The sequence below is a fragment of the Bubalus bubalis genome, chromosome 8, assembly GCF_019923935.1.
Source record: "Bubalus bubalis isolate 160015118507 breed Murrah chromosome 8, NDDB_SH_1, whole genome shotgun sequence".
In the NCBI taxonomy this organism is placed as follows: domain Eukaryota; kingdom Metazoa; phylum Chordata; class Mammalia; order Artiodactyla; family Bovidae; genus Bubalus; species Bubalus bubalis.
Genome location: NC_059164.1, coordinates 112898200 through 112924828, shown reverse-complemented (window position 1 = coordinate 112924828; position 26629 = coordinate 112898200). Strand labels below are relative to the sequence as shown.

The 26629-nt window shown below is 47.7% G+C and overlaps 2 protein-coding genes across 11 annotated transcripts in view; one reads left to right on the top strand and one right to left on the bottom strand.

Moving 5' to 3' along the window:
* Positions 1 to 21907, top strand: part of TMEM176B (transmembrane protein 176B) — a 63311-nt gene extending 41404 nt beyond the window's left edge. The window contains exons 1-8 of one of the 8 annotated variants that reach the window (XM_006049094.4): positions 13898 to 14040; positions 14889 to 14955; positions 16407 to 16603; positions 18832 to 18942; positions 19565 to 19621; positions 19859 to 20080; positions 20971 to 21090; positions 21606 to 21907. In XM_006049094.4, the coding sequence (XP_006049156.3) occupies positions 16412 to 16603; positions 18832 to 18942; positions 19565 to 19621; positions 19859 to 20080; positions 20971 to 21090; positions 21606 to 21701 (798 nt within the window). In that variant the 5' untranslated portion in view covers positions 13898 to 14040; positions 14889 to 14955; positions 16407 to 16411 and the 3' untranslated portion in view covers positions 21702 to 21907. Of the gene's footprint in view, positions 1 to 13897; positions 14041 to 14888; positions 14956 to 16371; positions 16604 to 18831; positions 18943 to 19564; positions 19622 to 19858; positions 20081 to 20970; positions 21091 to 21605 lie in introns of those variants that run through there. The other 7 variants (XM_006049093.4, XM_025291790.3, XM_025291789.3 and 4 more) reach the window with 7 other exon arrangements.
* On the bottom strand, positions 9045 to 13622 carry TMEM176A (transmembrane protein 176A). 3 transcript variants are annotated; one of them, XM_006049090.4, is made up of 7 exons: positions 13467 to 13622; positions 12487 to 12697; positions 11916 to 12026; positions 10745 to 10801; positions 10360 to 10569; positions 9700 to 9810; positions 9045 to 9345 (listed from the first exon to the last, which is right to left on the bottom strand). In XM_006049090.4, the coding sequence occupies exons 2-7, from the start codon at positions 12679 to 12681 to the stop codon at positions 9304 to 9306; spliced, it is 726 nt and encodes a 241-aa protein (XP_006049152.3). In that variant the 5' UTR covers positions 12682 to 12697; positions 13467 to 13622; the 3' UTR covers positions 9045 to 9303. The 3 variants fall into 3 exon arrangements, with proteins under 3 accessions (XP_006049152.3, XP_044802991.2, XP_044802992.2); XM_044947056.2 differs by lacking the exon at positions 13467 to 13622 and adding an exon at positions 13315 to 13432; XM_044947057.2 differs by lacking the exon at positions 13467 to 13622 and adding an exon at positions 12819 to 12843.
* Positions 21908 to 26629: the final 4722 nt, after the last annotated feature.

The following is a 26629-nucleotide window of genomic DNA, read 5'->3' as shown; positions in this document are numbered from 1 at the left end:
CATAAAGTGAAGTCACTCAGTCATGTCCAACTGTTTGCAACCCAATGGTCTGTAGCCTACCAGGCTCCTCTGTCCATGGGATTTTCCAGGCAAAAATACTAGAGTGGGTTGCCATTTCCTTCTCCAGGGGATCTTTCTGACCCAGGGATTGAACCCAGGTCTCCCGCATTGCAGGCAGACGCTTTACCCTCTGAGCCACCTTAAATGTAAATGGGTTGAATGCCCCAACCAAAAGACAAAGACTGGCTGAATGGATTAAAAAAAAACAAGACCCCTATATATGTTGTCTACAAGAGACCCACCTCAAAACAAGGGAACACATACAGACTGAAAGTGAAGGGCTGGAAAAAGTTATTCCATGCAAATAGAGACCAAAAGAAAGCAGGAGTAGCAATACTCATATCAGGTAAAATAAACTATAAAATAAAGGCTGTGAAAAGAGACAAAGAAGGACATCACATAATGATCAAAGGATCAATCCAAGAAGATATAACAATTATAAATAATATGCACCCAATATAGGAGCACCACAATATGTAAGGCAAATGCTAACAAGTATGAAAGGGGAAATTAACAATAACACAATAATAGTGGGAGACTTTAATACCCCACTCACACCTATGGATAGAACAACTAAACAGAAAATTAACAAGGAAATACAAACTTTAAATGATACAATAGACCAGTTAGATCTAATTGACATCTATAGGACATTTCACCCCAAAACATTTCACCTTTTTCTCAAGTGCACATGGCAACTTCTCCAGGATAGATCACATCCTGGATCATAAATCTAGCCTTGGTAAATTAAAAAAAATTGAAATCATTCCAAGCATCTTTTCTGACCACAATGCAGTAAGATTAGATCTCAATTACAGGAGAAAAACTATTAAAAATTCCCACATATGGAGGCTGAACAACACGCTGCTGAATAATCAACAAATCACAGAAGACATCAAAAAAGAAATCAAAATATGCATAGAAACGAGTGAAAATGACAACACAATGACCCCAAACCTGTGGGACACTGTAAAAGCAGTGTTAAGGGGAAAGTTCATAGCAATATAGGCATACCTCAAGAAAAAAATCAAATAAATAACCTAACTCTACACCTAAAGCAACTAGAAAAGGAAGAAATGAAGAACCCCAGGGTTAGTAGAAGGAAAGACATCTTAAAAATTAGGGCAGAAATAAATGCAAAAGAAACAAAAGAGACCAAAGCAACAATCAACAAAGCCAAAAGCTGGTTCTTTGAGAGGATAAATAAAATTGACAAACCATTAGCCAGACTCATCAAGAAACAAAGGGAGAAAAATCAAATCAATAAAATTAGAAATGAGAATGGAGAGATCACAACAGACAACATAGAAATACAAAGGATCATAAGAGACAAGACTACTATCAGCAATTATATGCCAATAAAATGGACAACTTGGAAGAAATGGACAAATTCTTAGGAAAGTACAACTTTCCAAAACTGGACCAGGAAGAAATAGAAAATCTTAACAGACCCATCACAAGCACGGAAATTGAAACTGTGATCAGAAATCTTCCAGCAAATGAAAGCCCAGGCCCAGATGACTTCACAGCTGAATTCTACTAAAAATTTAGAGAAGAGCTAACACCTATCCTACTCAAACTCTTCCAGAAAATTGCAGAGGAAGGTAAACTTCCAAACTCATTCTATGAGGCCACCATCACCTTAATACCAAAACCAGACAAAGATGCCACAAAAAAATAAAACTACAGGCCAATATCACTGATGAACATAGATGCAAAAATCCTTAACAAAATTCTAGCAATCAGAATCCAACAACACATTAAAGATCATACATCATGACCAAGTGGGCTTTATCCCAGGGATGTAAGGATTCTTCAATATCCACAAATCAATCAGTGTAACACACCACATTAACAAATTGAAAAATAAAAGCCATATGATTATCTCAATAGATGCAGAGAAAGCCTGTGACAAAATTCAACATCCATTTATGACAAAAACCCTCCAGAAAGCAGGAATAGAAGGAACATACCTCAATATAATAAAAGCTATATATGACAAACCCACAGCAAACATTATCCTCAATGGTGAAAAATTGAAAGCATTTTCCCTAAAGTCAGGAAGAAGACAAGGATGCCCACTCTCACCACTACTATTCAACATAGTTTTGGAAGTTTTGGCCACAGCAATCAGAGCAGAAAAAGAAAGAAAAGGAATCCAGATTGGAAAAGAAGAAGTAAAACTCTCACTGTTTGCAGATGACATGATCCTCTACATAGAAAACCCTAAAGACACTACCAGAAAATACCATTACAAGAGCTAATCAATGAACATAGTAAAGTTTCAGGATATAAAATCAACACACAGAAATCTCTTGCATTCCTATACACTAATAATGAGAAAATAGAGAAATTAAGGAAACAGTTTCATTCACCATTGCAACGAAAAGAATAAAACACTTAGGAATATATCTACCTAAAGAAACCAAAGACCTATATATAGAAAACCATAAAACACTGGTGAAAGAAATCAAAGAGGACACTAATAGATGGAGAAATATACCGTGTTCATGGATTGGAAGAATCAATATAGTGAAAATGAGTATTCTACCCAAAGGAATCTATAGATTCAATGCAATCCCTATCAAGCTACCAACAGTATTTTTCACAGAGCTAGAATAAATAATTTCACAATTTGTATGGAAATACAAAAAACCTCGAATAGCCAAAGCAATCTTGAGAAAGAAGAATGGAACTGGAGGAATCAACCTGCCTGACTTCAGGCTCTACTACAAAGCCACAGTCATCAAGACAGTATGGTACCGGCACAAAGACAGAAATATAGATCAATGGAACAAAATAGAAAGCCCAGAGATAAATCCACGCACCTATGGACACCTTATCTTCAACAAAAGAGGCAAGAATATACAATGGAGAGAAGACAATCTCTTTAACAAGTGATCCTGGGAAAACTGGTCAACCACTTGTAAAAGAATGAAACTAGAACACTTTCTAACACCATACACAAAAATAAACTCAAAATGGATTAAAAATCTAAACATAAGACAAGAAACTATAAAACTTCTAGAGGAGAACATAGGCAAAACACTCTCTGACCTAAATCACAGCAGGATCCTCTATGACCCACCTCCAAGAATATTGGAAATAAAAGCAAAAATAAACAAATGGGACCTAATTAAACTTAAAAGCTTCTGCACAACAAAGGAAACTCTAAGCAAGGTGAAAAGACAGCATTCAGAATGGGAGAAAATTATAGCAAATGAAGCAGCTGACAAAGAATTAATCTCAAAAATATACAAGCAACTCCTGCAGCTCAATTCCAGAAAAATAAACGACCCAATCAAAAAATGGGCCAAAGAACTAAACAGACGTTTCTCCAAAGAAGGCATACAGATGGCTAACAAACACATGAAAAGATGCTCAACATCACTCATTATCAGAGAAATGCAAATCAAAGCCACAATGAGGTACCATTTCACCCCAGTCAGAATGGCTGCTACCCAAAAGTCGACAAGCAATAAATGCTGGAGAGGGTGTGGAGAAAAGGGAACCCTCTGACACTGTTGGTGGGAATGCAAACTAGTACAGTCACTATGGAGAACAGCGTGGAGATTCCTTAAAAAACTGGAAATAGAACTGCCTTATGACCCAGCAACCCCACTGCTGGGCATACACACAGAGGAAACCAAAATTGAAAGAGACACGTGTAGCCCAATGCTCATCGTGGCACTCTTTATACTAGCCAGGACATGGAAGCAACCTAGATGTCCATTGGCAGACGAATGGATAAGAAAGCTGTGGTACATATATACAATGGAGTATTATTCAGCCATCAAAAAAATACATTTGAATCAGTTCTAATGAAGTGGATGAGACTGGAGCCTATTATACAGAGTGAAGTAAGCCAGAAAGAAAAACACCAATACAGTATAATAACGCATATATAAGGAATTTAGAAAGATGGTAATGATAACCCTGTATGCAAGACAGCAAAAGAGACACAGATGTATAGAACAGTGTTTTGTACTCTGTGGGAGAGGGCGAGGGTGGGATGGTTTGGGAGAATGGCATTGAAACATGTATATTATCATATGTGAAACAAATTGCCAGTCCAGGTTTGATGCATGATACAGGATGCTTGGGGCTGGTGCACTGGGATGACCCAGAGGGATGGGATGGGGAGGGATGTGGGAGGGGGTTTCAGGATGGGGAACACATGTACACCCGTGGCAGATTCATGTCAATGTATGGCAAAACCAATACAATATTGTAAAGTAAAAAAAAACAAAAAAGTTCTTCTAAAAAAATAATAAAATAAAAATAAAAAGCCTCGTTTCAAAAAACAAAAACAAAAACAAATGAATCAGTTCTTCACATGAGGTGGTCAAAGTATTGGAGCTTTAGCTTCAGCACCAGTCCTTCCAATGAATATTCAGGGATGATTTGCTTTAGGATGGACTGGTTGGATCTCCTTGCAATCCAAGGGACTCTCAAAAGTCTTCTCCAACACCACAGTTCAAAAGCATAAATTCTTTGGTGCTCAGCTTTCTTTATAGCCCAACCCTCACATCCATACATGACCACTGGAAAAACCATTGCTTTGACTAGATGGACCTTTGTTGGCAGAGTGATGTTTCTTCTTTTTAGTATGCTGTCTAGGTTGGTCATAGTTTTTCTTCCAAGGAGCAATGTCTTTTAATTTCATGGCTGCAGTCACCATCTGCAGTGATTTTGGAGCCCAGGAAAATAAAGTCTGTCATTGTTTCTCCATCTATTTGCCATGAAGTGATGGGGCCAGATACCACGATCTTAGTTTTTTGAATGTTGAGTTTTAAGCCAACTTTTTCACTCTCCTCTTTCACTTTTGTTAAGAGGCTCTTTAGTTCCTCTTCACTTTCTTCCATAAGAGTGGTGTCATCTGCATGTCTGAGGTTATTGACATTTCTCTCGGCAATCTTATTTCCACCTTGTGCTTCATCCCAGCCCAGCATTTCTCAACTTTGAGGTACTATTTTCCCAATTTTGAACTGGTCCATTGTTCCATGTCCAGTTCTAACTGTTTCTTATTGACCTGCCTACAGGTTTCTCAGGAGGCAGGTAAGGTGGTCTGGTATTCCCATCTCTTGAAGAATTTTCCAGTTTATTGTGATCCACACAGTCAAAGGCTTTGGTATAGTCAATAAAGCAGAAATAGATGTTTTTCTGGAGCTCTGTTGCTTTTTCTATGATCCAATGGATGTTGGCAATTTGATCTCTGGTTCCTCTGCCTTTTCTAAATCCAGCTTGAACATCTGGAAATTCTCAGTTCCAGTACTGTTGAAACCTATCTTGGAGAATTTTGAGCATTACTTTGATAGTGTGTGAGATGAGTGCAATTGTGTGGTAGTTTTGAACATTCTTTGGCATTGCCTTTCTTTGGGATTGGAATGAAAACTGACCTTTTCCAGTTCTGTGGCCACTGCTGAGTTTTCCATATTTGGTGTCATATGAGTGCAGCATCATCTTTTAGGATTTGAAATAGCTCAGCTGGAATTCCATCACCTCCACTAGATTTGTTCGAAGTGATGCTTCCTAAGTCCCACTTGACTTTGTACTTGAGGATGTCTGGCTCTTGGTGAGGAATGTATGCACATCTGGAAATGACTTGGAAATGCTGAGATAGGGATGAACAAATAACCCCAGATTTGTCTCCTTATCATTATGAATTATCATGAGAATAAAACTGATCTTTGTTTTTCTGTGTGTGGATCTTTGCATTTTAATACATTCATGTAACCAGTACCACGATCAGGACAAAGACCTAACCGTCACCACTCCCCCACTCCCACCCCCTGCCAAACTCCTGTGTGCCGGCTTGTTTTTTACTCACACTGAAATGTTGCTGCACAAAATTGTTCATATGTTAAATATAATTGTGTGTTAGTTGCTCAGTCATGTCTGACTCTTTGTGACCCCATGGACTGTAGCCCACCAGGCTCCTCTGTCCATGGAATTCTCCAGGCAAGAATACTGGAGTGGGTTGCCATTCCCTTCTCCAGGGAATCTTCCCAACTGAGGGATCGAATCTGGTTCTCCTGCATTGCAGGCAGATTCTTTACCATCTAAACCACCAGGGAAACCCAAATATAAATACAAATATAAATTTTAAAAATATTGTGCCACTTGGCTTGCCATCTTAGTTTCTGATGAGAAGGGTCATTTGGATTCTCTATAGGTAATAGGCCATTTTTGCCTGGCTTTTTTCAAGATTTTTCTTTGCCTTTAGTTTTTAGCCACAAGACAGCTCCTCCAGTGCAAGGTATGGGGTCCTGATTCCAGGAGGGAATGAGTGCAATGTGAGAAGGAAGGAGATCCTGACTGTACAATGGCCACCAGTGGCCTCTTTATCTCTAGGAATGCTCTTTGCCTGAAAGTCTGATTTTAATGGCACTGTGTCAATTTAATTGTTAGATCTTTTCCCCCATCCTCTTATTTGCAATCTTTCCATACCCTTGTTTTAGATATGCTCCTTGTAAATAGTATATGGGTGAATTAAAAAAAACCCCACAATCTATCTATGTGCTTTAAATGGACTATTTTGCCCATTCATATTTATCGCAGTTCCTCATATAACTTAATTTATAGTCATTTTCTATTTTTTGCTTCACTGATTGATTTTTTTCTCCAAACTGAAAGTTAAAATTGTAGGATTATTTCTGTTCTTTTTTTTTTTTTGGTCTATTTTATTGTTATCAAACTCTAGTTGATTTACAATGTTGTGTTAGTTTCTGGTGTACAGCAAGCTGACTCATATATATATACATATATAGTTTATTACAAGATATTGAATATAATTCCAGGTGCTTTATAGTAGGACCTGACTGCTTATCCATATTATATACAGTAGTTTGTATCTGCTAATCCCAAACTTGTAATTTATCCCTCTCCACCTTCTTTCCCCTTTGATAACTGTAAGTTCATTTTCTATGTCTGGGAATCTGTTTCTGTTTCATAAATCAGTTCATTTGGATAGTTTTTTAGATTTCACATATAAGTGATATCATATGATATTATCTTTCTCTGTCTGACTGACTTCACTTAATATGATAATCTCTAGGTCCATCCATGTTGCTGCAAATGGCATTATTTCATTCCTGTTTGTGGCTGAGTTATATACATATATATGTATATATGTATGTACATATATATAAACATAAATATTATATATATATATATATATATATACACATACACACACCACATCTTCTTTACCCATTCATCTGTCAATGAACATTTAGGTTGCTTCCATGTGTTGGCTATTATAAACAGTGCTATGAATATTGGGGTGCATTTATCATTTTGCATGTGTGTAGCTTTTTTTTTTTATTGGCATGTATCATTTTAATTAGAATTTTCTCCAGATATATGTCCAACAATGGGATTGCTGGGTCATATGGCAGCTCTATTTTTAGTTTTTTAAGAAAACTCCATACTATTTTCCATAGTGGCTGGACCAACTTAAATACCCACCAATAGTGTCGGAGGGTTCCCTTTTCTCCTCACCCTCTCCAAAACTTATTATTTGTACACTTTTTGATGATATCCACTCTGACTACTGTGAGGTGATATCTCATTGTGGTTTTGATTTACATTTCTCTAATAATTTGTGATGTCGAACATCATGTGTGACAAAGGTTAAATATAATTAATATCTTTAGTTCTTTTCTCAACTAGACTCCAGGATTGTTGCCTAGAGAATCCTGTGGACAGAGGAGCTTGGTGGGCTGCTGTCCATAGGGTCGCACAGAGTCGGACATGACTGAAGCGACTTAGCATGCACGCACGCATTGGAGAAGGAAATGGCAACCCACTCCAGTGTTCTTGCCTGGAGGATCCTAGGGACTGAGGAGCCTGGTGGGCTGCCGTCTATGGGGTCGCACAGAGTCGGACATGACTGAAGCAACTTAGCAGCAGCAGCAGCAGCAGACAAGAGGGAGTCATGTAATGTTGCAATTTCTTTTTAGTTAATGCCATTTGACAGATTTAAGACATTCTCTTTGTTTTTTTAAAAATTTACTTTGATGTGTTTAGATGATAATTTCTTTCTATTTACTCTGCTTTGTATTTGTCGTGCTTCCTTTCTCTGAGAATTCTTTCCCCTTGTTGACACTGCTGTGTATCCTTTTGCTCTAATAAAACTCAGCCGTGAGTACGACTCGATGTGGAGTTCGTTCCTTCAAGCGGAGCACTGAGCGTGTGGGTGGCTGTGGGGGGTCCGAGTGGGCAGATGCTGGTTTTAAGACTCAGTTCTCTGAATTCATGCTCCTGCTTCTATTATGGCTTATTCAGGTTGGCCATGAATTTAAAAACACATGACTCCTATTTTATCCAGAAGTTATAGGTATCGTTTTTCGTGGGTGGTAGTGATTTAGTTGCTAAGTCATGTCCAACTCTTGCAACCCCATGGACTGTAGCCTGCCAGGCTCCTCTGTCCATGGGATTCTCCAGGCAAGAACACTAGAGTGGATTGCCATTTCCTTCTCCAGGGGATCTCCCTGACCCAGGAATCGAACCCTGGTCTCCTGCATTGCAGGCAGATTCTTTACCGACTGAGCTGTGAGGGAAGCCCCCCCCACTTTTTTTTTTTGTGGGACAAGTATCCAAGGTTTGTATTTCATCACACTGTTGGATGTTCTAGCTTTATAAAAAAGATTTCTGAAATGATTGCATCTCAGTGTTATCTTATCTAATTCTTAATATTTCCAAACAGTCAAAATAAAAAAAAGTCCAACTCTCAAATGGTCAAGGATTTACCCTCTTAACTCTGAATTGTAAGTAGCTGGGCTCAGAGTCTCCATTCCTTTCATCCATCCCTGGGTATCTGGATCTACAGTTCCCGGTACCAGCCTTAAAGAGACTCTGTTTTCAGGGATGGCTACTCTAGCCCCAGAGAGGGGTTGTGAGTGGGAGGGTCTTCCTAGCTTTGCTGTTGGCTCATTCTCCTCTGTCTCCCTCCAGCCAAGAGAAAACCCTAGGCAAGAAGCTGGGAGCAACAACACGGGAGTTTATTATCATCAGTGCTCAAGAGGGGCATGAGGCAGGCAGGTGGTGAAGGTGAGCCGGAAATAGGCAAGAGCAGCTGAGACGGTGGAGCAGGCGGCGGCTGTGGCCATGAGGGAGGATCACTGGGGCAGACAGAGCCTCTCTTCCTGGCCTGGCTTTTCTCTCACGAGGCAGATGCTCGGACACCCAGTCCAGGCGGAAGCTCCAGGCATGAGTCCTCTGGAGAGGCAGGGCTGGATCTCACTCACTCCTGACAGTTTCTTCCAAGGGAAGGTCTCTTTTCTAAGGGAAAAGGAGAGGGTGAGACAGCCCATAGGGGAGAGACAGTGTAAATGCTCTCCTCCAGGGCAGCTCAGTTCTGGAGTCAATCGGTTCTGACATCAGCCTTGTGCAAAGAGCCCTAGGTCCCACCATGGACCTGCACATCCCTGGCTCCATAGGGTCTTTGGACTGGGTACCACTTAGTCAGGGATAGGAGCTCTCTGGGCTGGGCCACCACGGGGGTAGCAAGACAGGAATCACGCCTGTTGAGACTCTCTATAAGGACCCTTTTCTCCTCCCCAAACCACCCACTCTCCATTCCTGTTCCTGCCGGACAGCCCTGCTGCCCCCACCATGCAAGCTTTAGGGACTCACCTCCTTACGTCTGTATCTTCTCCAGCAGCACAGACACAGGGGCAGCAGAGATGCCAGAAGCAGTAGAACCCAGACCCCTAACAACATGGCATTGATGCTTATGAACAGGGCCTGGGGACAGAGGACCAAAGCCGTGAGCCCCTAGAGTGACTGCTGCCACGTGGAGTCTGTGTCCCCCTTCCGCATGGCACAGGGTCACTCTCCACCCCATTTGTCCTGTTCCCCATGTCTGTAGCTTCCAGGGTTGGGGGGTGGTGGGATGAAGAAGGAGCTCTATGTTGGGGGGTCCGTGGGTGTAGCATGGAGAAAGCAGCCAGAAGCCCCGTTGGTGTCCTCATCAGAACAGGGACAGGCTTGGGCTGTGATCCGTTTCCCTGACAACCCCGAGACCTGAACAGGCATCAAATCCCTTCACACCTCATCCCGTATGTGCAATATTAGCTCTATCGGCTCATTTATTCTGATTTCAAAGTTTGTATTTCCCACAGATCTGTAACTGCCCACAAACCGCAGGGACTGCTTGTGTTTTGTTCACCTCCACGTCTGTCTGTCGGGGCAGAACAGGGCACACCCTCTTTGATGGACGGCCTCCCTCCCATCCAGGGTTGGACTCCGCCCACCCCTTCCCCCGCCTGCTGCCCTGTGTCTCCGCCTGGCTACCTTCAGCATGTTCACGTAGGCGGTGCACTCTTGCAGCCTCCCGAGGTCTGGGCTCAGGGTGGGGGCCCCGGTGGGCCTCCAGGAGGGGGAGACATTACAGATGCCCTTATAGAAAATAAAGTGGTACTCATAGAATCTTCCAGCCCCGATTATGGTGGCGGCAGTGGCCGTGGAGAAGGCTGCCAGGGCGAGCAGGGTCCTCAGCAGGGCCTGGTGAGGAGCAGACGCAGAGAGAGACCTTGGAGACTCAGTCTCTCTGGTGCCCACCCTGGGGCCAGGGGTGGGAGGAGGGGAGCCCAGGGGAGGGGCGTGTGATGGAGCCAGAGGCTTGGGAAGGCCTCCAGCTTCTGGGCCCGGTGTTCACCCTTGCCCTTCCCCAACTCACCCAGTAGATGCCACCTCGTTTCTCATAAATGAAGGCGACAGCTCCAGCCAGCACAGCCTGGGAAGAGGTTGAAGCCGCAGGGTTTGTGCAGAACCCCAACTCCCGCATCCCCTGCCTCCTCCCCAGCTGCCTGCTTCCTTTTTTCTCCATGACCCCCGCAGTCGTCTAGCTGGCCCTTCCCCACAGCACTCCACGCACGCCCGAGGTCTGTGGTCTGTAAGATCACAGGGAGAGTATTGAGGCCTGAATTAAAACTCCTGAGGCTGTAGGACCCTCTACTTAGGGGACATCGGACAAATGCTCATGGTCAAGCCAGGAGTGAGCCCTCCTTCCCTTCTCCAAACTCTCTCTTTCGAGGGAGCACCAGGGGCTTTACGAAAGCTCCAGGGTGGTGGGGTGGAACATCCAGGTTGTTGGAGGAGCTCTCAGTACAGGATGAGGGTCTGCCGCCTCTGGGTGGGTGTGGGTGCCCATTCCAACAGCGCTCAGCCTCCCACCCAGTGAGCCTTCCAGGACAGGAAGCCTGGTCGATCCCGGAGGAAAGATGGATCAGGATCCTGTTTGGCAATGCTGTAGCTCATCTCAGTGTTTTTGCCATGGGGTGGATGAGGATGGTTACTTTTGGCTCCTCTCTTCATACGTGCGCTTTGTTGTTGTTCTGTGAGTGTGGGCAGGACACGGGGTGCCTCGGTACCGCCATGACCCGCCCCCCCATCTCCTGCTGCAGGTGGCATACCCTCTTCTGCTGACATCACCACTGTGGCCCAGGGGTCCCCCCTCCCCTGAGAGCCCGGTGTGCAGGACCCACAGAGGACCATGTGAAGCCAGCAGGAGGTGCCCCTGGCTCACACACCCTCCTGCACGTCCTGCCTCCCCCATCTCAAAGCAGCACTGGAGTCTAGAGATGAGCCCACCCAAGATCCTCAGCTGATCTGTTGAAGGTGGGAGAAGTGGTGGGAGAGGCCCCGGGCAGCGACCTGGGAGACCTGACCAGTGGCTGTGGCCCTCTCAGCCCTTGGCTCGCTGGTTGCCTGTCGGTAGAAGCAGGGCATCGGCCTGGAGGAGCTGGGGGTGTGTTCGGGGGCCGACAGTCCCTGTTTTGCTGGGGTCGATGGCAGTGGCCTCTCTCTCCTCGCATCCATTCTGCCCACCGTCCTCCTGTCCCACTCACCACAGCCCCCGTCCAGATGGGAGCTCCCGAGTTCCGCAGGGTGGTGGAGGAGAAGATGTAGAGGAATCCTCCCAGGACCCCGCTCAGCAGCCCCAGCACGATCTGCATCACCTGAAAGATGAGAAACCTAAGCACATGGATCCCGGGAGCAACCCTCTGCACCTAAGTCTCAGGGTAGCTTTGAAGACCTGCCACTCCAGCTGTTAACAGTTAGAACCTCACGAAAGGGAGAGAAAAAGAGGGGGGAAGGGAAGGCAGAGGAGAGGAGGGGAGACAAGGGGAGGGGAGGGAGAGGATGAACTCAGGGCTCCCCCCGCCTGGGACTTTAAATGGTCAGGGGCTCCTTTGGCCTTTCAGCCCATAGCCTACCCTACCCACAGCTCTCATTGAGAGGTAAGTGGGGGGAAAAGCAGAAACTTGATCTCCGGTTGGAAGATAAGACTGGCTTAGCCTCCTGTTCAGAGAGAGGCTGCCAGGGAGCGTGCATAGCGACAGGAGAGGGGCTTCCCCTTCCAGGTCTGGGGAGCCTGGGCATCAGTCTGTGCCCCTTGCGGCCAGCAGCCTTACTCACCCAGGAGGTCGCCAGCAGCCGGTGGCGGCCCAGGGTCCGGGAGGTGGCGCGGGGCCTGGGCAGGAGGAGGGGCTGCAGCAGGGAGCACCCGCCTAGCAGGAGCTTGGCCAGACCCGACTCGTGGTGGAAGTGCACCTGGATGCTGGCGGGCTGGGGAGCCCTGGGGGCTGCCTCCCCGCAGTCCACTGTCTCCATGCCTCTGGACACCCACCTGGCAGGGAGGAAGGGAGAGTCAGGGGTGAAGAGTGGGCAGGAGGAGGTTGGCATGGATTCCACAGGAGCTGGCGGAGACCCCCCCACACCACTTCAGGTCACAGAGCAGCACCCAGGACCTGTCTTGAGATGGCGTCTCGTGAAGGATGCTTGAGTCTCCTGAGGCTGGGACCACTGCTCGGTCTATGGGGCCTCCCCTTCCCCCCAGACCTTCCCTTCATCCTCCTCCCAACTCCTTGGGGGCTGGACCAGGCCATGTCCCAGAGTTCTCACTTCTCCCCTCTGCCCCCAGCAGGCTTGTGCCACCCCAGCCCCCCTGCCGCCGGCTCCTCTCTCTGCCTCTTCCCCTTCGAAGCCCCCAGGCTGCTGGGCAGAACCGAGTCCTGGCTGCCTCCTGAATTTCTCTGGAAGCAGCTGTTCCCTAGCTGAGTCTGGGGACCCTCCAGCAACCCCTGAATATTCCTCTCCCCACCAATGGCTCCTCAGTCCTGTTCTAACTGTGCCCCCCCCACCCAACCCCACCAACCCAGTGTGAAGGATGAAGCCATGGGTGGAGATGGAGACCAAAGGTGGGAACAACTTGGCATCAATGCACCTGGCCCCCCACTCCTGTACCTTCCTGGAGGCCCCTCCTTTGCAGGGGAGGTTGGTCCCTGCCACTCCCTCCCTGCCCAGCAAGTTCTGGAGGGCCTGTGGCAGCAGGGTGGGGCCTCCTCTGAGAAGGGTCTTGGGGGAAAGGGCCCCCCCAGGCTATGGACCTGCCTTACCTGCTCTCCTCAGGGACCGGCAGTGGAAAGTGGTGGGCAGAGCTGGGGAGACCCGAGCAGGCAGAAGTGGGAGGTACTTGGTGGAGTGCCAGCGGGGGAGGATGAGGCAACTTCCCAGCTGGAGCACAGGGCCCCTCCAAGGTTTTCCAGCTGCTGGGGAAAGCTGGGCTCTGGCGTCCGGGAGAGCGCAAGGGCCAGGTGGGTGGCCTGGGATACTGAAGAGCTGACCAGCCCTGGGAAACCCTAAGAGGCCATTCTGTCTCCCGTCCCCACCAGGGCAGGGGCTTTCTGATCAAGAATTCCCCCAGTGTGTGTACTGTCTGAGTAGGTATGGGTGTGCTGGAGTGTATGTGTGTGTGCCTTCTCCGGCCAGCCTGATTATCTACTCAAGACCAAACCCCCCTAGAGGGGCCCCTTTGGCCCAGCTTCTTTCTGGGAAGTCAAGATGCTGAAGGTCAGGTCCTTATAACTCCATCCCTTCCTTCTGCTTTCTCCCATCCCCCGGTGGGTCTCAGCTCTGGGCAGCTCCTCCCAGCTCTGCCCGGCTTGGCCACTGGCTCCCAGAGGACAGCAGGTGAGAAGAGCCTTTACAGCCTAGGTGATCCCCCCTTCCATGAGACACTCACTGCCAGACCCCAACCCCCAACTCTCTCTAGGAGGCTCCAAGATCAGTCCCCAAAGCCCCCATCCTGTCTCACAGGATGCCATTCTCCCCAGTTTCTGGTTCCCCTAGGACCTGCTTGGAAGGCAGGGATACATTAGCGAGAGGAAGGGACCCTAGAAAAATGCCTGGGGAGGGCCGGGAGCCCATGTCTGGCCACATCAACTGGGTGGCTGTCACTCCCTAGTGCCTCATGCCTCTATTCCAGGGGTAAGTGGCTGAGGCTAAAGAGGGTTCGCAGTGAGAGGTCTTTTGGTAGGAAAGGTGGAAGGTGGAGGGCCCAGGGTATAGCATGGGCCCTGGCCCTTTCTCTCCAGCTTGAGGCGGTACTGGGAGGAGCCGGGCAGAGAGGAGGATCCAGGGCTTCGAGGAAGAGCTCCATAACCTGGAGTCAGGGTGGCGTGAAAGGGAACCTTCATGGGGATGGCCTGGCTCAGAGGAAGAGCAGGAATCTAGGCTGATCTGGGGACTGGAGTTGGGAGGTGGGGTAGAGCGGGGAAGTGGTGGTACCCAGAGGACTTGGAGGGGGTAGGGGGGACGTGCTGGTACCCAGAGGCTTGGAGGAGGGTGGAGGGGGGAGGTAGCAGCACCCAGAGGACTTGGGGGTGGGGTGGGGGGGGGAAAGAGGTGGTACCCAGAAGACTTGGAGGCAGCTGGAGCCTAAGGAACATTTTGGGCCTTAATATGAGGCTGATTCCTGGAGCCCAAGGATGATCTGGCTAGAATTCTGACTGGGCTTCCTGGGGTGGGTCTGTGAACAGGTCTGAACCTCCTTGTGCATCTGCAGAATCGCTGGATACCCGACTTGTATCCTTCACAGGAGGCCAGGTAGGTGAAGCGTGAAGCTGCTCTGAGAAGCTCATACAATACAGATGGGAAGACTTTAAGTTTATCGTCCTTGCTGATGTTATTAGAATCATTATTAAATAATGCTATGATTTAAACAGTGATCATTAGGATGACCATGAGAATTGCTTGTAGGGGATTTCTTTTGGAATGAGGCAAGTTGATTCCAAAATATGCAAGGAGAAGTAATCCAGCAAAAGTGGCCATCAAAGAGAAAAATAACATGGTGAGGGGGTCAATGAAATAGCTCAACTAAATATTAAACTCTGTATTTATAGTTAAAATTTATGGTCATGGTGCATGACTCATCAGATCCACCAATGGGCCAGTTAAAGACTAAAACAGGCTTGGTTTCCTAAGGGAATTTCATTTTTGCTCCAGGGAGCATTTTAAATCAGTGGGAGAAAGATGATGCATTCCATAAACAGGATATATTTTCAGAAGTTTAGAATCCTAAAAAAAAAACCAAAACAATTTGGATCCATTTTTTCCCAGCTTACAAGGTAAGTTCCAGATAGATCAACATTTAAATGTGAAAACTGAAAACATAAAAGCACTTAGAAGAAAACAGGGAAGAATTATTATTTTATGATCTTGACATGGCAAAGTCCTTTTTAAGTATGATATAAAACCCAGAAATCATGAAAAATGACTGAAAATTTTGATTATATAAAAATACAAGCTAAGTCAAAAATAAATTGCAAATATTAAAGCCCTATCTGCAAGTCATGTCACAGATAGTAATTTTTCAAACACACAAAGAACTCCTGTAAAGACCAAAACAAAACAATAAAACAAGGCAGTCATAGGATATGAAAGGGAAGCTCACAAAAGAAGAGGAAAAAGGCTCTTAAACATGAAAAGAAAGTCAACCTCAGTCATAATGAGAGAATTAACAATACTGGAATAGTCATAGAAGTGGATTGGAACAGTCACAGGAAGCATATTAGAAAATGGTAATATTTTTCCGCCTGGAAGGTAACTAGCTGGCTACGAGAGAAAGATAGGAGAGGATTTTAACAGTATACACTTACTTATCTTTTGATTTTTTTTTTTTACCATATAAAAGTATTATGTGTAAATATACACACCATGCTGCTAAAATAATTCAGATTCCTTTCTTTGTTAATCCCAAACCCCAGACAAACTGTATCTGACCATTTGGGGAAGAGATCCCAGGACACATATGGTGAAAACTCTACAGGTGATTCAGATCTGTATTCCAAATTAAGATCAGGGACTTCCCTGTGGTTCAGTGGTTAAGACTCTGAACTTTCTAGGCTGGGGCATGGGTTCGATCCCTGGTCAGAGAACTGAGATCCCACATGCCGGGACTTGACATGGAGACTATTTTCTTACCCTGCACTCATGCTGTGTATTCCTTTTCTTCTTCCTCAGCTCTCAGACCTCACTCCTGTACATCTCCCCAGCAGGAAGGATGGCCCAGAACACGCTGACTGTGAATGGAGTTGATGTGGGCTCTATGCTCTCCCAGCCCACCCACATTGACATCCACATTCACCAGGAATCCGCTTTGACACAACTGCTAAAAGCTGGGAGTTCCCTAGTGGAGCGTCTGTCTCACCGTCCTGCCAAGGCCAGGATAGGCTATGGACAGCTGGCACTAGGGGTAAGAGTGGGCTGGCTGGAGAGGTGGGTTAGCAAGGTGACACAGAGGCAGGTAACACTCCTTCTCCAATATGATGTGAGGAAAGAAAGTGGGTAAAATCCCCATGAAAACTCACAACTTGTATCCCTGCTTGTTTGGAAGTTTTGACACAGAGATTGAGATGGAAAGAAGTAAGGGATCGCTTCTCTGGTGCAATATGAGCAGTCCCAGCCAGAGGTAGGGGTGGGTGGGTGGAAGGATCGCTGGAGGCTGTTGAACCCATGTTGAACCCATATCAGATGCCAGGCGATATGACAGGCATATTGAGGGGAAGGCCCTTGGTGATCACCTCAAGGTGCTCAGCATCCCTCAGAAGGGTCAGGCAACTACACAAACACCTAGAGGTAAAGGTAGATCAGGTGGGCACCTGATGCGAAGAGCCAACTCATTGGTAAAGACCCTGATGCTGGGAAAGATCAAAGGCAAAAAGAGAAGAGGGTGGCAGAAGATGAGATGGTTGTTTGGTATCACTGATTCAATGGACATGAGCTTGTGAGCAAGTTCTGGGAGTTGGTGATGAACAGGGAAGCCTGGCGTGCTGCAGTCCATGGGGCTGCAAAGAATTGGACACGACTGAGCGGCTGAACAACAATAGGTGACGTGCTTGGAAGACAGGATGGCCTCCTGCAGAGGGCCTCCTGCAGGGGATGGCATCTGAGCCAGACCTTGAATGGAGAAGCAATGTGTTTAACAGATAGAGGTGGAGGATGGGAGGAAAGGAATTTCAGGTTTCGAGAATGCCTAGAACAAGGGCAAAGAAGCCAGAAAGCATAGGGCAGGTTCTGTCAGAGTAAAGAGAATGGGACTCCTGGCTGATTAGACTGGAAATATACACCAGTATTGCTGAGAGCCTTGAGTGACTAGCTGAGGAGTTTGTCCTGGATCAGCTTCTATAGTGGGAAGGATTGGACATGGAGGGATTCTGGGGCAGGCACCCGAGCTTCAGGCAGCCTCCCAGCCAGGTGGTGTCCAGGTAAGAAGTATGGAGGGTCGGCACCTGCAAGGTCACAGCAAAAAGGAGGAGGAGAGAGAGGAGTCCAAGTCTTCGGTGGGTGGGGTCACTTGGGAGTGGGTGGACTTGGGGTACCAGGGAGGAGAGGAGTCTGAGAGGATGCTGAGGTTTGGAGTGAGAGTGACCAGAAGACTGGAGCCCTGGAAGTCAGTGAGGCAGACCCTGGTGGTGTGGGGGGTGGGGTCTGGCATTTGGATGCGATGAATCTGAGAGGCTGGCAGGACATGTAGGTGACGATGTCCATGTAGGTGGTGATGTCCAAGAAGCTGTGATAGTCAGATCCTCCAGGAAACAGACACTGAGTCGGTGTTGTTTGCACACCTTTTGAGGTGTGCAAAAGGTTTACTGGGGTGTAACATCATGCAGTGAAAAGGGCAGGAGTGGGCAGAGGGAGAGAGGAGGTCTTGATGGAGGCCTGATGAGGTCTGTAGTAGCCCAGTAGGGAGCTTGGGAGCAAAGACTGCCCATCACAGAAGTCCCGTTCTAGGTGGAAATGGCCCTCGAACCACCGCCTTGCTTAGTCATTGCTGGGCAGCTATCCCTAAAGAATGTGCCTTCGGCTTGAAAGATGTGGGGACCCCGAAGATGCTGACCACCGCAGGCTGTCAGCTAGTGAAGTGTGCAAGTCGCTCAGTTGTGTCCGACTCTTTGCGACCCCATGGACTGGAGCTCACCAGTCTCCTCTGTCCATGGGATTTTCCAGGCCAGAATACTGGAGTTGGTGGCCATTCCCTTCTCCAGGGGATTTTCCCGACCCAGGGATTAAACCCGGGTCTCCTGCATTGCCGGCAGATTCTTTACCGTCTAAGCCACCAGGGAAGCCCAGGCTGTCAGCCAACCACACCTCCTTTCTGGAAGGAGGTCTTTGTGGCCCATCCTGGACAGGATGGTGGGCTTCCCATGGGAAAAAGAGGAGAAAAGAAGCAGGAAGCATTAAGTGGGATGACAAGGTGTGGAATTTAGGAAAACTGGGATTTAGGAAAGAATGAAGGATAAAATACTAAGTCAGAGGGGTGAGGGAGAAGCAGGATGCACTGCTTCATGGATAGAACTTCCAGAATCCAAGCAGAGAAGTCAAGGCAGGGCAAGAGAGGGGAGCCACGCCCAGGAGCTGGGTGGCTGCGCCTGGAACGTGAGGGCTCATGGGAAGGGGCGTGGCTTTCCCCATCTCTTGCAGGTGACCCAGCTGTTGCTCGGGGCTATCAGCTGTGCTCTTGGTGGGCTTCTCTACTTGGGACCCTGGACTCAGTTGCGTGCCTCAGGCTGTGCCTTGTGGGCAGGGTTTGTGGTGAGTAAGAAAGGGGTTATGAGTCTGCGGCCATACCATCCTGAAGGCGCCAGATCTCATCTGACCTCGGACGCTAAGCAGGGTCGGGCCGGGCTAGTACTTGGATGGGAAGGAAGTGTTGTGATCTCCTTGGGAGGCAAGTGGTCATGGACAAGGAGTAAGAAAGTTCCTTTGGATCTGGGTCAGGGATCGGGGGAAGAGACCACAGACCCAGCGACCAAATGCCTTATGTTATGAGGAGGCTGGTGGGATGAGATGGTTGGATGGCACCACCGACTCAACAGGACAAGAGTTTGGGGAAGCTCGGGAGATGGTGAAGGACAGGGAAGTCTGGGGTGCTGCAGTCCCTGGGGTCGCAAAGAGTTGGACACCTCTTAGTGACTGAACAACAGTGATGAGGAGGCTGCCTTAGGGGGTGGGCAAAACCTTTCCACCCTCTGTTTTCCTTTTAAAGGCATGGCTGGGAAGAGTCAGGCAGTTGTAAGTGGAGTCCTGTCTGTCTGCTAGGTTTCTTTGCCTGGCTCTTGGATCCTGCTTCAAACTGGCTGTTCTGGGGCCTGTTGGGAGAAGTGTGATGGGAGACGGTCAACTGGAGGGCTTTTCTGGTGTCTTCTCTTCCTAGGCCATTGCAGCAGGAGTTGGGGCCATTGTCCACGAGAAGCGCCGGGGCAAACTCTCAGTGAGTCAGGCATCCTTTGCCCCACCTTGTCCTCTGTCCCCTTACTACGTCTGTTTTCCTGCTCTATTTTTCTGTCTTCTCTCTTTTGGTTTCAAATATCCTAAGATCTTTTCTGGAGGGGTAGGGAGGGTTTATCCTGGACCAGGAAGGTGGGGAAGAGGAGATTGGTTTGAGGCTGGGACCCCACGGCTCTGCCATCCATGGAGGGGGACTGCCTCTTGAACCTCTCTCTTCTAGGGCTGCATATCAGGTCTGCTCACCCTGGCTGGCATTGCCACGGCCGTGGCTGCTGTCGTCTTCTGTGTGAATAGCTTCATCTGGCAAGATGATGGCTTCTATGACATCAGCTCTGTGTGTGATTCCTTAGTCCCTGTCACCCCCACCTCTTGGTACCAACGAAGAAGTTCCTATTCATCGTGGGAGGAGGAGAACTGCAGAAGATACATGCAAATGCTGATGGTGAGAAAGGAGAGTCAATCTCCCAAGAACACATCACAGCCGTAAATTGGGGGACTGGGGCACCAGAGGGCAGAGATGGAGGCCCTCTGAGTGTGGACCTCATCTGAGGTTGTTGGTTCAGGAGGTTTTAACTTAAATTGAAGATACCATTCAGATCTCTGGGCATGATCATTCCCTGACTCAAAGGGGATGAGGAGCAAAGAGGAGACAGGATATCACGAGCCACCGTTCTGTCTTTCCTGGTGTGTGACTGCTATCACTCATCCCCTGCTGGGTAACACACGGCCCCCAAATGCAGTGACTTAACACTGCAGTTGGTTAGTATGTCTCACATTCTGTGGGTTGACTAGGCTCACATGGGCAGTCCTCACTTGGGTTTTCTCAGGCAGTTGCAGTCATGGGTCAGTTGGGTGTGAAGTCATCCAGGAGCTTGATTGGCTGAACTGCCAAGATGGCACACTCACATGTCAGGGGGCTCAGCTGGGGAGTACCAGCCAGGGAGGCTACAATGGCTTCTCCATGTGTCTTGGGCAACCGGGTTACAGTAGGCAGCGTCCCACTGTGAGCATTTTAAGATGTAGGCAATGGAAGCTGCCAGGCCCTATTGTCACTTCCACTGTATTTTGTTGATCAAAGCATTCCCAGGCTTTGATTCCAGAGTTCAGGGGGTTGAGCATTAGTCTCCACCTCTTCACAGGCTGTGGTAAAGTCACCCTGCAGACAAGCAAATGGGATGGAGACTGGCTGCCCTTGTCATTGGAAAATGCAGTCTGCTTCAGTGAGAAAGAGTTCGTTGAACAGACTCTGATACCTCCTAGCAAGATGAGAATAACAGAGGAATCACAGGAGCTGACTCCTGACTGTAACTTTTTTCTCCCCTTTATCTTCAGGATTTGTTCCTAGGAATCCGTGCTCTGCTCCTGGCTATCTGTGCTCTGCAGGTCATTGTGTCCTTGGCTTCCCTGGGCGTGGGTCTTCGAAGCTTCTGTGGCCAGAGCTCCCGGGCCCTGGTGAGCTGTTAGGGAGAAAGATCCCCTGGAGGAGGAAATGGCAACCCACTCCAGTATTCTTTTCTGGAGAATCCCAGAGACAGAGGACCCTGGCGGGCTACTGTCCACTGGGTCACAAAGAGTCAGACATGACTGAAGTGACTGAGCACACACACCACGCAGGGAAAGGGCGGGTTTGGCTGGTGCAGCTCTAGGGAAAGACAGCGGGGCAGGAACACAGCTGAGCTGTGGTCATGCTCCCCTCACTCAGCCTTTCTCTGTGCTGGGCTCTGCCCTTTGCTGTCTGGGGAAGGTGACCCCATCATTTTGTCCTGGGTTAACATCTGCCTCCCCCGCTTCTTTGCTCTCAGTTCCCCACTTTCTCTCTTTTCTGGCCTAGATCTTGTCTAGCTCCCCTTCTTCCATCACCTTTTCCTTCCCTCCTTCTTTCCTTTGCCTGATTGCCAAATGGAGCTGACTCTGTCCCATCCTTTTCCTCCCAAGAATTGATTTTCTTCCTGTTTTTCTTTTTCCAGCAGGATGAGGAAGGGTCAGAGAGGAATCTGCTGGGGGAGAATTCAGTGCCCCCCTCCCCCTCCAAGGAGAAGACCACGGCTGTCATTGTCCTGTGAGCAGCCAGAGACCCTTGCCTGGACCCTGCATGCCCCTCCCAAGTCGCCCAGGGCCCCTCACCGCCCTGTCCCACAGACTTGCTTCCTGTGTCCACTTTTCTTCTCCCCACCCTCACCTATTGTGGCCACTCCAGGGTCTTCCATTCAGTGAACAGGTATTGTCACGTTTCCCCCAGTGCTGATTAAACAGAAGCAACCCCAAAGAATGATTTTGTGCAGAAAAGATGTAGTCTTCATTTGTTAATATACCTGGTACATCGATACTCATGAAATTGAATGAGAATTATGCATGAGATCCAACCAGTCCATCCTAAAGGAAATCAGTCCTGAATATTCATTGGAGGGACTGATGCTGAAGCTAAAACTCCAATACTTTGGCCACCTGATGAATAGAACTGACTCATTTGAAAAGACCCTGATGCTGGGAATGATTGAAGGCGGGAGGAGAAGGGGACGACAGAGGATGAGATGGTTGGATGGCATCACTGACTCAATGGACATGAGTTTGAGTAAGCTCCAAGAGTTGGTGATGGACGGGGAGGCCTGGTGTGATGCAGTCCATGGGGTCGCAAAGAGTCAGACAAGACTGAGTGACTGAACTGATTGACTGACGTATCATATGGAAACCGGGTCCAAATAAGACTAAATTTTTGTTCTGCTCTATATCCCGAGTGCAAAAACTCCTTTTGACAATTTCCTTCTGTTCAATGTAAAGCGAAAATAGCTATCATAGACTTAAGATCTTTTTACCTATTGTCTTTAAGCATCTATAACGGATCTGTGGGCTTTACGGAGCCATGCGAGACATGGACCGAGATCATTGCCTCCCTCCCTCCCTTTCTTCCTTCCCTTCCTCTTCCTCCCCCTCCGTCTTTTTACTTTCTTTCCTTCCTCCCTCCATCCCTGCCTTCTTTTCTTTTTCTCTGTCTCCTCTATCTCTTTCTCATTCTCTTCTTTTTTGCAGTAATTACTGTTGGTTCTCTCGCTACACACACACACCACACACACATATACCTGTTACTCACTTCTCATGGTAAATGATATGACCGATAAGCTTTTTACTTTTTAAGTTTTTTATGTACAATATAAATATATAGATATAAGCATTTCTGTTATGGAACCGGATTCATTTGTCCAATGCACAGCAAGCATCACCAAATGCCAAGATGCTGAGGTTTGCATCAGAGAAAGCATTTATTCATGAGACAGCCAAGTGAGGAGACGGGAGAATGAATCTCAAATGTGCCTCTCGAAGACAAGGGGCTTGAAGTCTTTGTGGGGTAGAGAAGCAGGGTGGTCTTAGGTGTGGAGAAAGGTGACTTGAAGTGGGGAAGGTGAGGTAGCTGGCACTCTGTACCAGCGTGTCTGATTTATGGGCTTCGTCACGGGACACTTGTCCAAAAATGGAGGCACTAGCATGACCAGAGGGTGGAGATTTCTGATGTCAAAAGGTCGTTCACTGGACCCCCGTGCAGGCTGAGTTTTAGGGTTGGTGGTCCCAATCTGTCTTAGCCAGCTTGAATTGGACAGGGGCTGACTCCAAGTCCTGGAAAACAACTTACCCCATTTTTACTACAAGCTTCCCTTGTGGCTCAGACAGTAAAGAATCTGCCTGCTGTGTAGGAGACCTGGGTTCAATCCCTGGGTCAGGAAGATCCCCTGGAGAAGGATATGGCCACCCACTCGAGTATTCTTGCCTGAAGAATTCCATGGACAAAGGAGCCTGGTGGGCTACAGTCCATGGGGTCACAAAGAGTCAGACACAACTGAGCGACCAGTGTTGTTACTACTCTGACCCATTCATCAGAGGTGTTATCTGTAGGGGACCATTAAGGAGTCCAAAAACAATTAGGATGAGCTTGGTCAGTGAAGGCAGCTTACAAGAGAAGGGGGTTTTAATAAGCTGTTTCCTTACCTGCTGTCCTGTAGGATGAGCCCCAGATTCCTGTGGATCACCGGTTTCTGTCAGCCTGGGCTTCCCTGGTGGCTCAGTGGTGAAAGAAGCCACCTTCCAACGCAGGCAATATGGGTTCAATCCCTGGGTCAGGAAGATCCCCTGGAGAAGGAAATGGCAAGCCACTCCAGTATTCTTACCTGGAGAATTCCATGGACACAGGAGCCTGGCGGGCTACAGTCCATGGAGTCACAAAGAGTCAGACACGACTGAACGAGTAACAGTTCTGTCAGCCTTATGGGGCATGGTTTCGTTTCTGAGGGGTAAAAGGCACGCCATGGTCTGAGAATTAAGATGTCATAGGGGTTCTCACATTTTTCTGATTCCAACATAATGAGGGGGCTTGCATTTCCATTGTGACTTGATGACATCTCTGACAGGTAGGTTTTATTCATACCTCTTAGCAGACTCATAGCAGAGGAACTGGCTGGGCACCTCCACCTCTACCCACTGCACAATCCTGCCCCACGACGTGGTGCTGACAGGGGCAGAGCTGCTAGGATGAGTGAGGCACGGCCTCACCGTGGGAGCTTCAGGACAGAACCAAGGATGCCCATGAGAGGAGGCATCTTTCTTCTCTTACTTGATTTAAGATGCTGTTAAGGTGCTTACTGCTACTGCTAAGTCGCTTCAGTCGTGTCTGACTCTGTGCGACCCCACAGATGGCAGCCCACCAGGCTCCCCTGTCCCTGGGATTCTCCAGGCAAGAACACTGGAGTGGGTTGCCATTTTGTTCTCCAATGCAGGAAAGTGAAAAGTAAAAGTGAAGTCGCTCAGTCGTGTCCGACTCTTAGCGACCCCATGGACTGCAGCCTACCAGGCTCCTCCGTCCATGGGAAGGTGCTTAATGTTAATTTCTGTGCTTTAGTATTTCTAAACCAGCCCTTTTATGGCTAGATCAGATAGAAATTGTTTTCATATTTCATTCTGGTAAATAAACCTCAACTTTATAGTTTGTTTCTTTTGTTGTTGTTTTCCTAGCATAAAGCGATCTCTTACTGTCAGAATCTGGCAGCTTCCTTTTTCTTCCCCTGATGTTTTTAAGTTTCTGAGGGAGGACCTTGCTCCTCCATCTGACCCCCCCTCCCCTCCCCCATTTCTTCTCTTCCATATCCCTCCCCTCCCCTCCCCCCATTCCCCGCCCTCCCTCTCCTCGCCCTGTGAATAGCCTTAGAAGTTTCATAATCTTTGTTTGTCTTTCCTGTAGGAAATCAAATTCCATCCCTCCCTCTCCTTGCTTTTGTTTACTTGGAAAACCCAGCAGCCATCTGTCTCTTTGCACAACTCAGTCTTGGGGACCAAACTGTATATTCGCAACTGACTTCATAAGCCTGACCCACGATCTGGCAATTAATCCCAAGCCTATGTGTGCTTACTGAAGGGTTTAAACTATTCCGAGTGTAAACAGGAAAAAAATAGTTCTATTTTTCTTTTCTGATCACTACTTTTCACTGTGTTTTTTCAACTCCCCGATTCCCCACTGGCTATTGGTCCTTGAACCTTGGCACCAGCATCCAGATCCCACAACTTGGTATTTGAGACCCAGTTCTGCATTTCATGATGGTTTAGGGGCAGTAGTTTCCAAGCTGCTTCATGGGGTGTTAGAGCCACCCCAAAGCCTGCTTCAGGGCTGTCAGGATATAAGTGTTGGTGTGAGGGCTGGAGGGCTCTGATGCCTCCAACCCCCCTTCAGCTGGAGCTGAACATCACTTGTTGGAATACAAAGTGTTCCATTACTTGAGGAAAGAGTTCCGTATTTTAAAAGCTCTTTAAATAATCAACTGTATATATGTGTGTGTGTGTACATATAAGTATATATGCTTCCCTGGTGTTGTTAGTGGTAAAAAACCTGCCTGCCAATGCAGGAGATGTAAGAGACATGGGTTCAATCCCTAGGTGGGGAAGATTGCCTGGAGGAGGGCATGGTAACCCACTCCAGCATTCTTGTCTGAAGAATCCCATGCACAGAGGAGCCTGGCGGGCTGCAGTCCACAGGGTTGCAGAGTCGGACAAGACTGAAACAATTTAGCGTGTGCGCACACACCCACACACATACATATATGACGGGCTTGCTTCCCAGGCAGCTCAGTGGTAAAGCATCCACCTGCCAACGCAGGAGACACTGGTTCGATCCCTGAGTCGGGAAGATCCCCTGGAATAGGAAATGGAAACCCTCTCCAGTATTCTTGCCTGGAGAATTCCATGGGCAGAGGAGCCTGGTGGGCTACAGTCCGTGGGGTCACAGAGAGTTGGACACGACTAAGCCACAGATGGCACTTAAATAAAAGACCCATTTTTTCCCCCATGTTTAAAACTGCAATCATCAGAGTTAGGGTCCCCTCCCAGAGGAGACAAGCGTTTGCACCAGAAAGGTTAGGGTTAGGAACGTCTGTCCTGGCGTGTGGCTCCTCTCTCTCACTGCGATTTCTTCAAGTGATTTCAGCAGGAGGCAGGGGAGGGGATGGGGGCTTTCTCATCTGTGGGAAGGACCAGTGGCTGTTTGCCAGTGTGATGTGGGTGATGTCCATTCTTGCTCAACCTGGGAAACACCTGGGAGTTTCCTCACCCTCTGCTCCGCTAGCTGCCTGGCTCAATGAGGAAGACTTCCTGGAAAAGTACGTCCAAGTGGACAGTTGTGAGGTGCCAGGGAGGGGAGGGCTTTCCTGTAGTAGGAGGGTTAATTTACTATTTCTTGCCCCTTCAGAGCTATTTAAGTGGATGGGATAAAGCTGCATTGCCTCAAACTCCACAAAGAAGGTCCTGGAGCCTCAGATTCAAAGAAAAGCTAACAAAAATGGTTGCAATTAAGTTTATGGAAAACTACCAACTCCGTTAAAAAAAAAAAAAAAAGATTCTTTTCTGAAGTAGGAAGCAGACATTATGAACCAGTGTTCCTTTCCCCCAGTCATGCTGCTCTGAACTTCTTCAGCATTTACTGGTTAGTTTGCTTCCATCTTCAGCTCCCCACCAACTC

Coding starts and splice junctions, on each gene's coding strand:
- TMEM176A (XM_006049090.4), bottom strand. CDS start 12,681: ATGGAGACAGTGGACTGCGGGGAGGCAGCCCCCAGGGCTCCCCAGCCC. Junction 12,027..12,486: donor GGCTGCTGGCGACCTCCTGG/GTGAGTAAGGCT, acceptor CTCATCTTTCAG/GTGATGCAGATCGTGCTGGG. Junction 10,802..11,915: donor CCATCTGGACGGGGGCTGTG/GTGAGTGGGACA, acceptor ACCTCTTCCCAG/GCTGTGCTGGCTGGAGCTGT.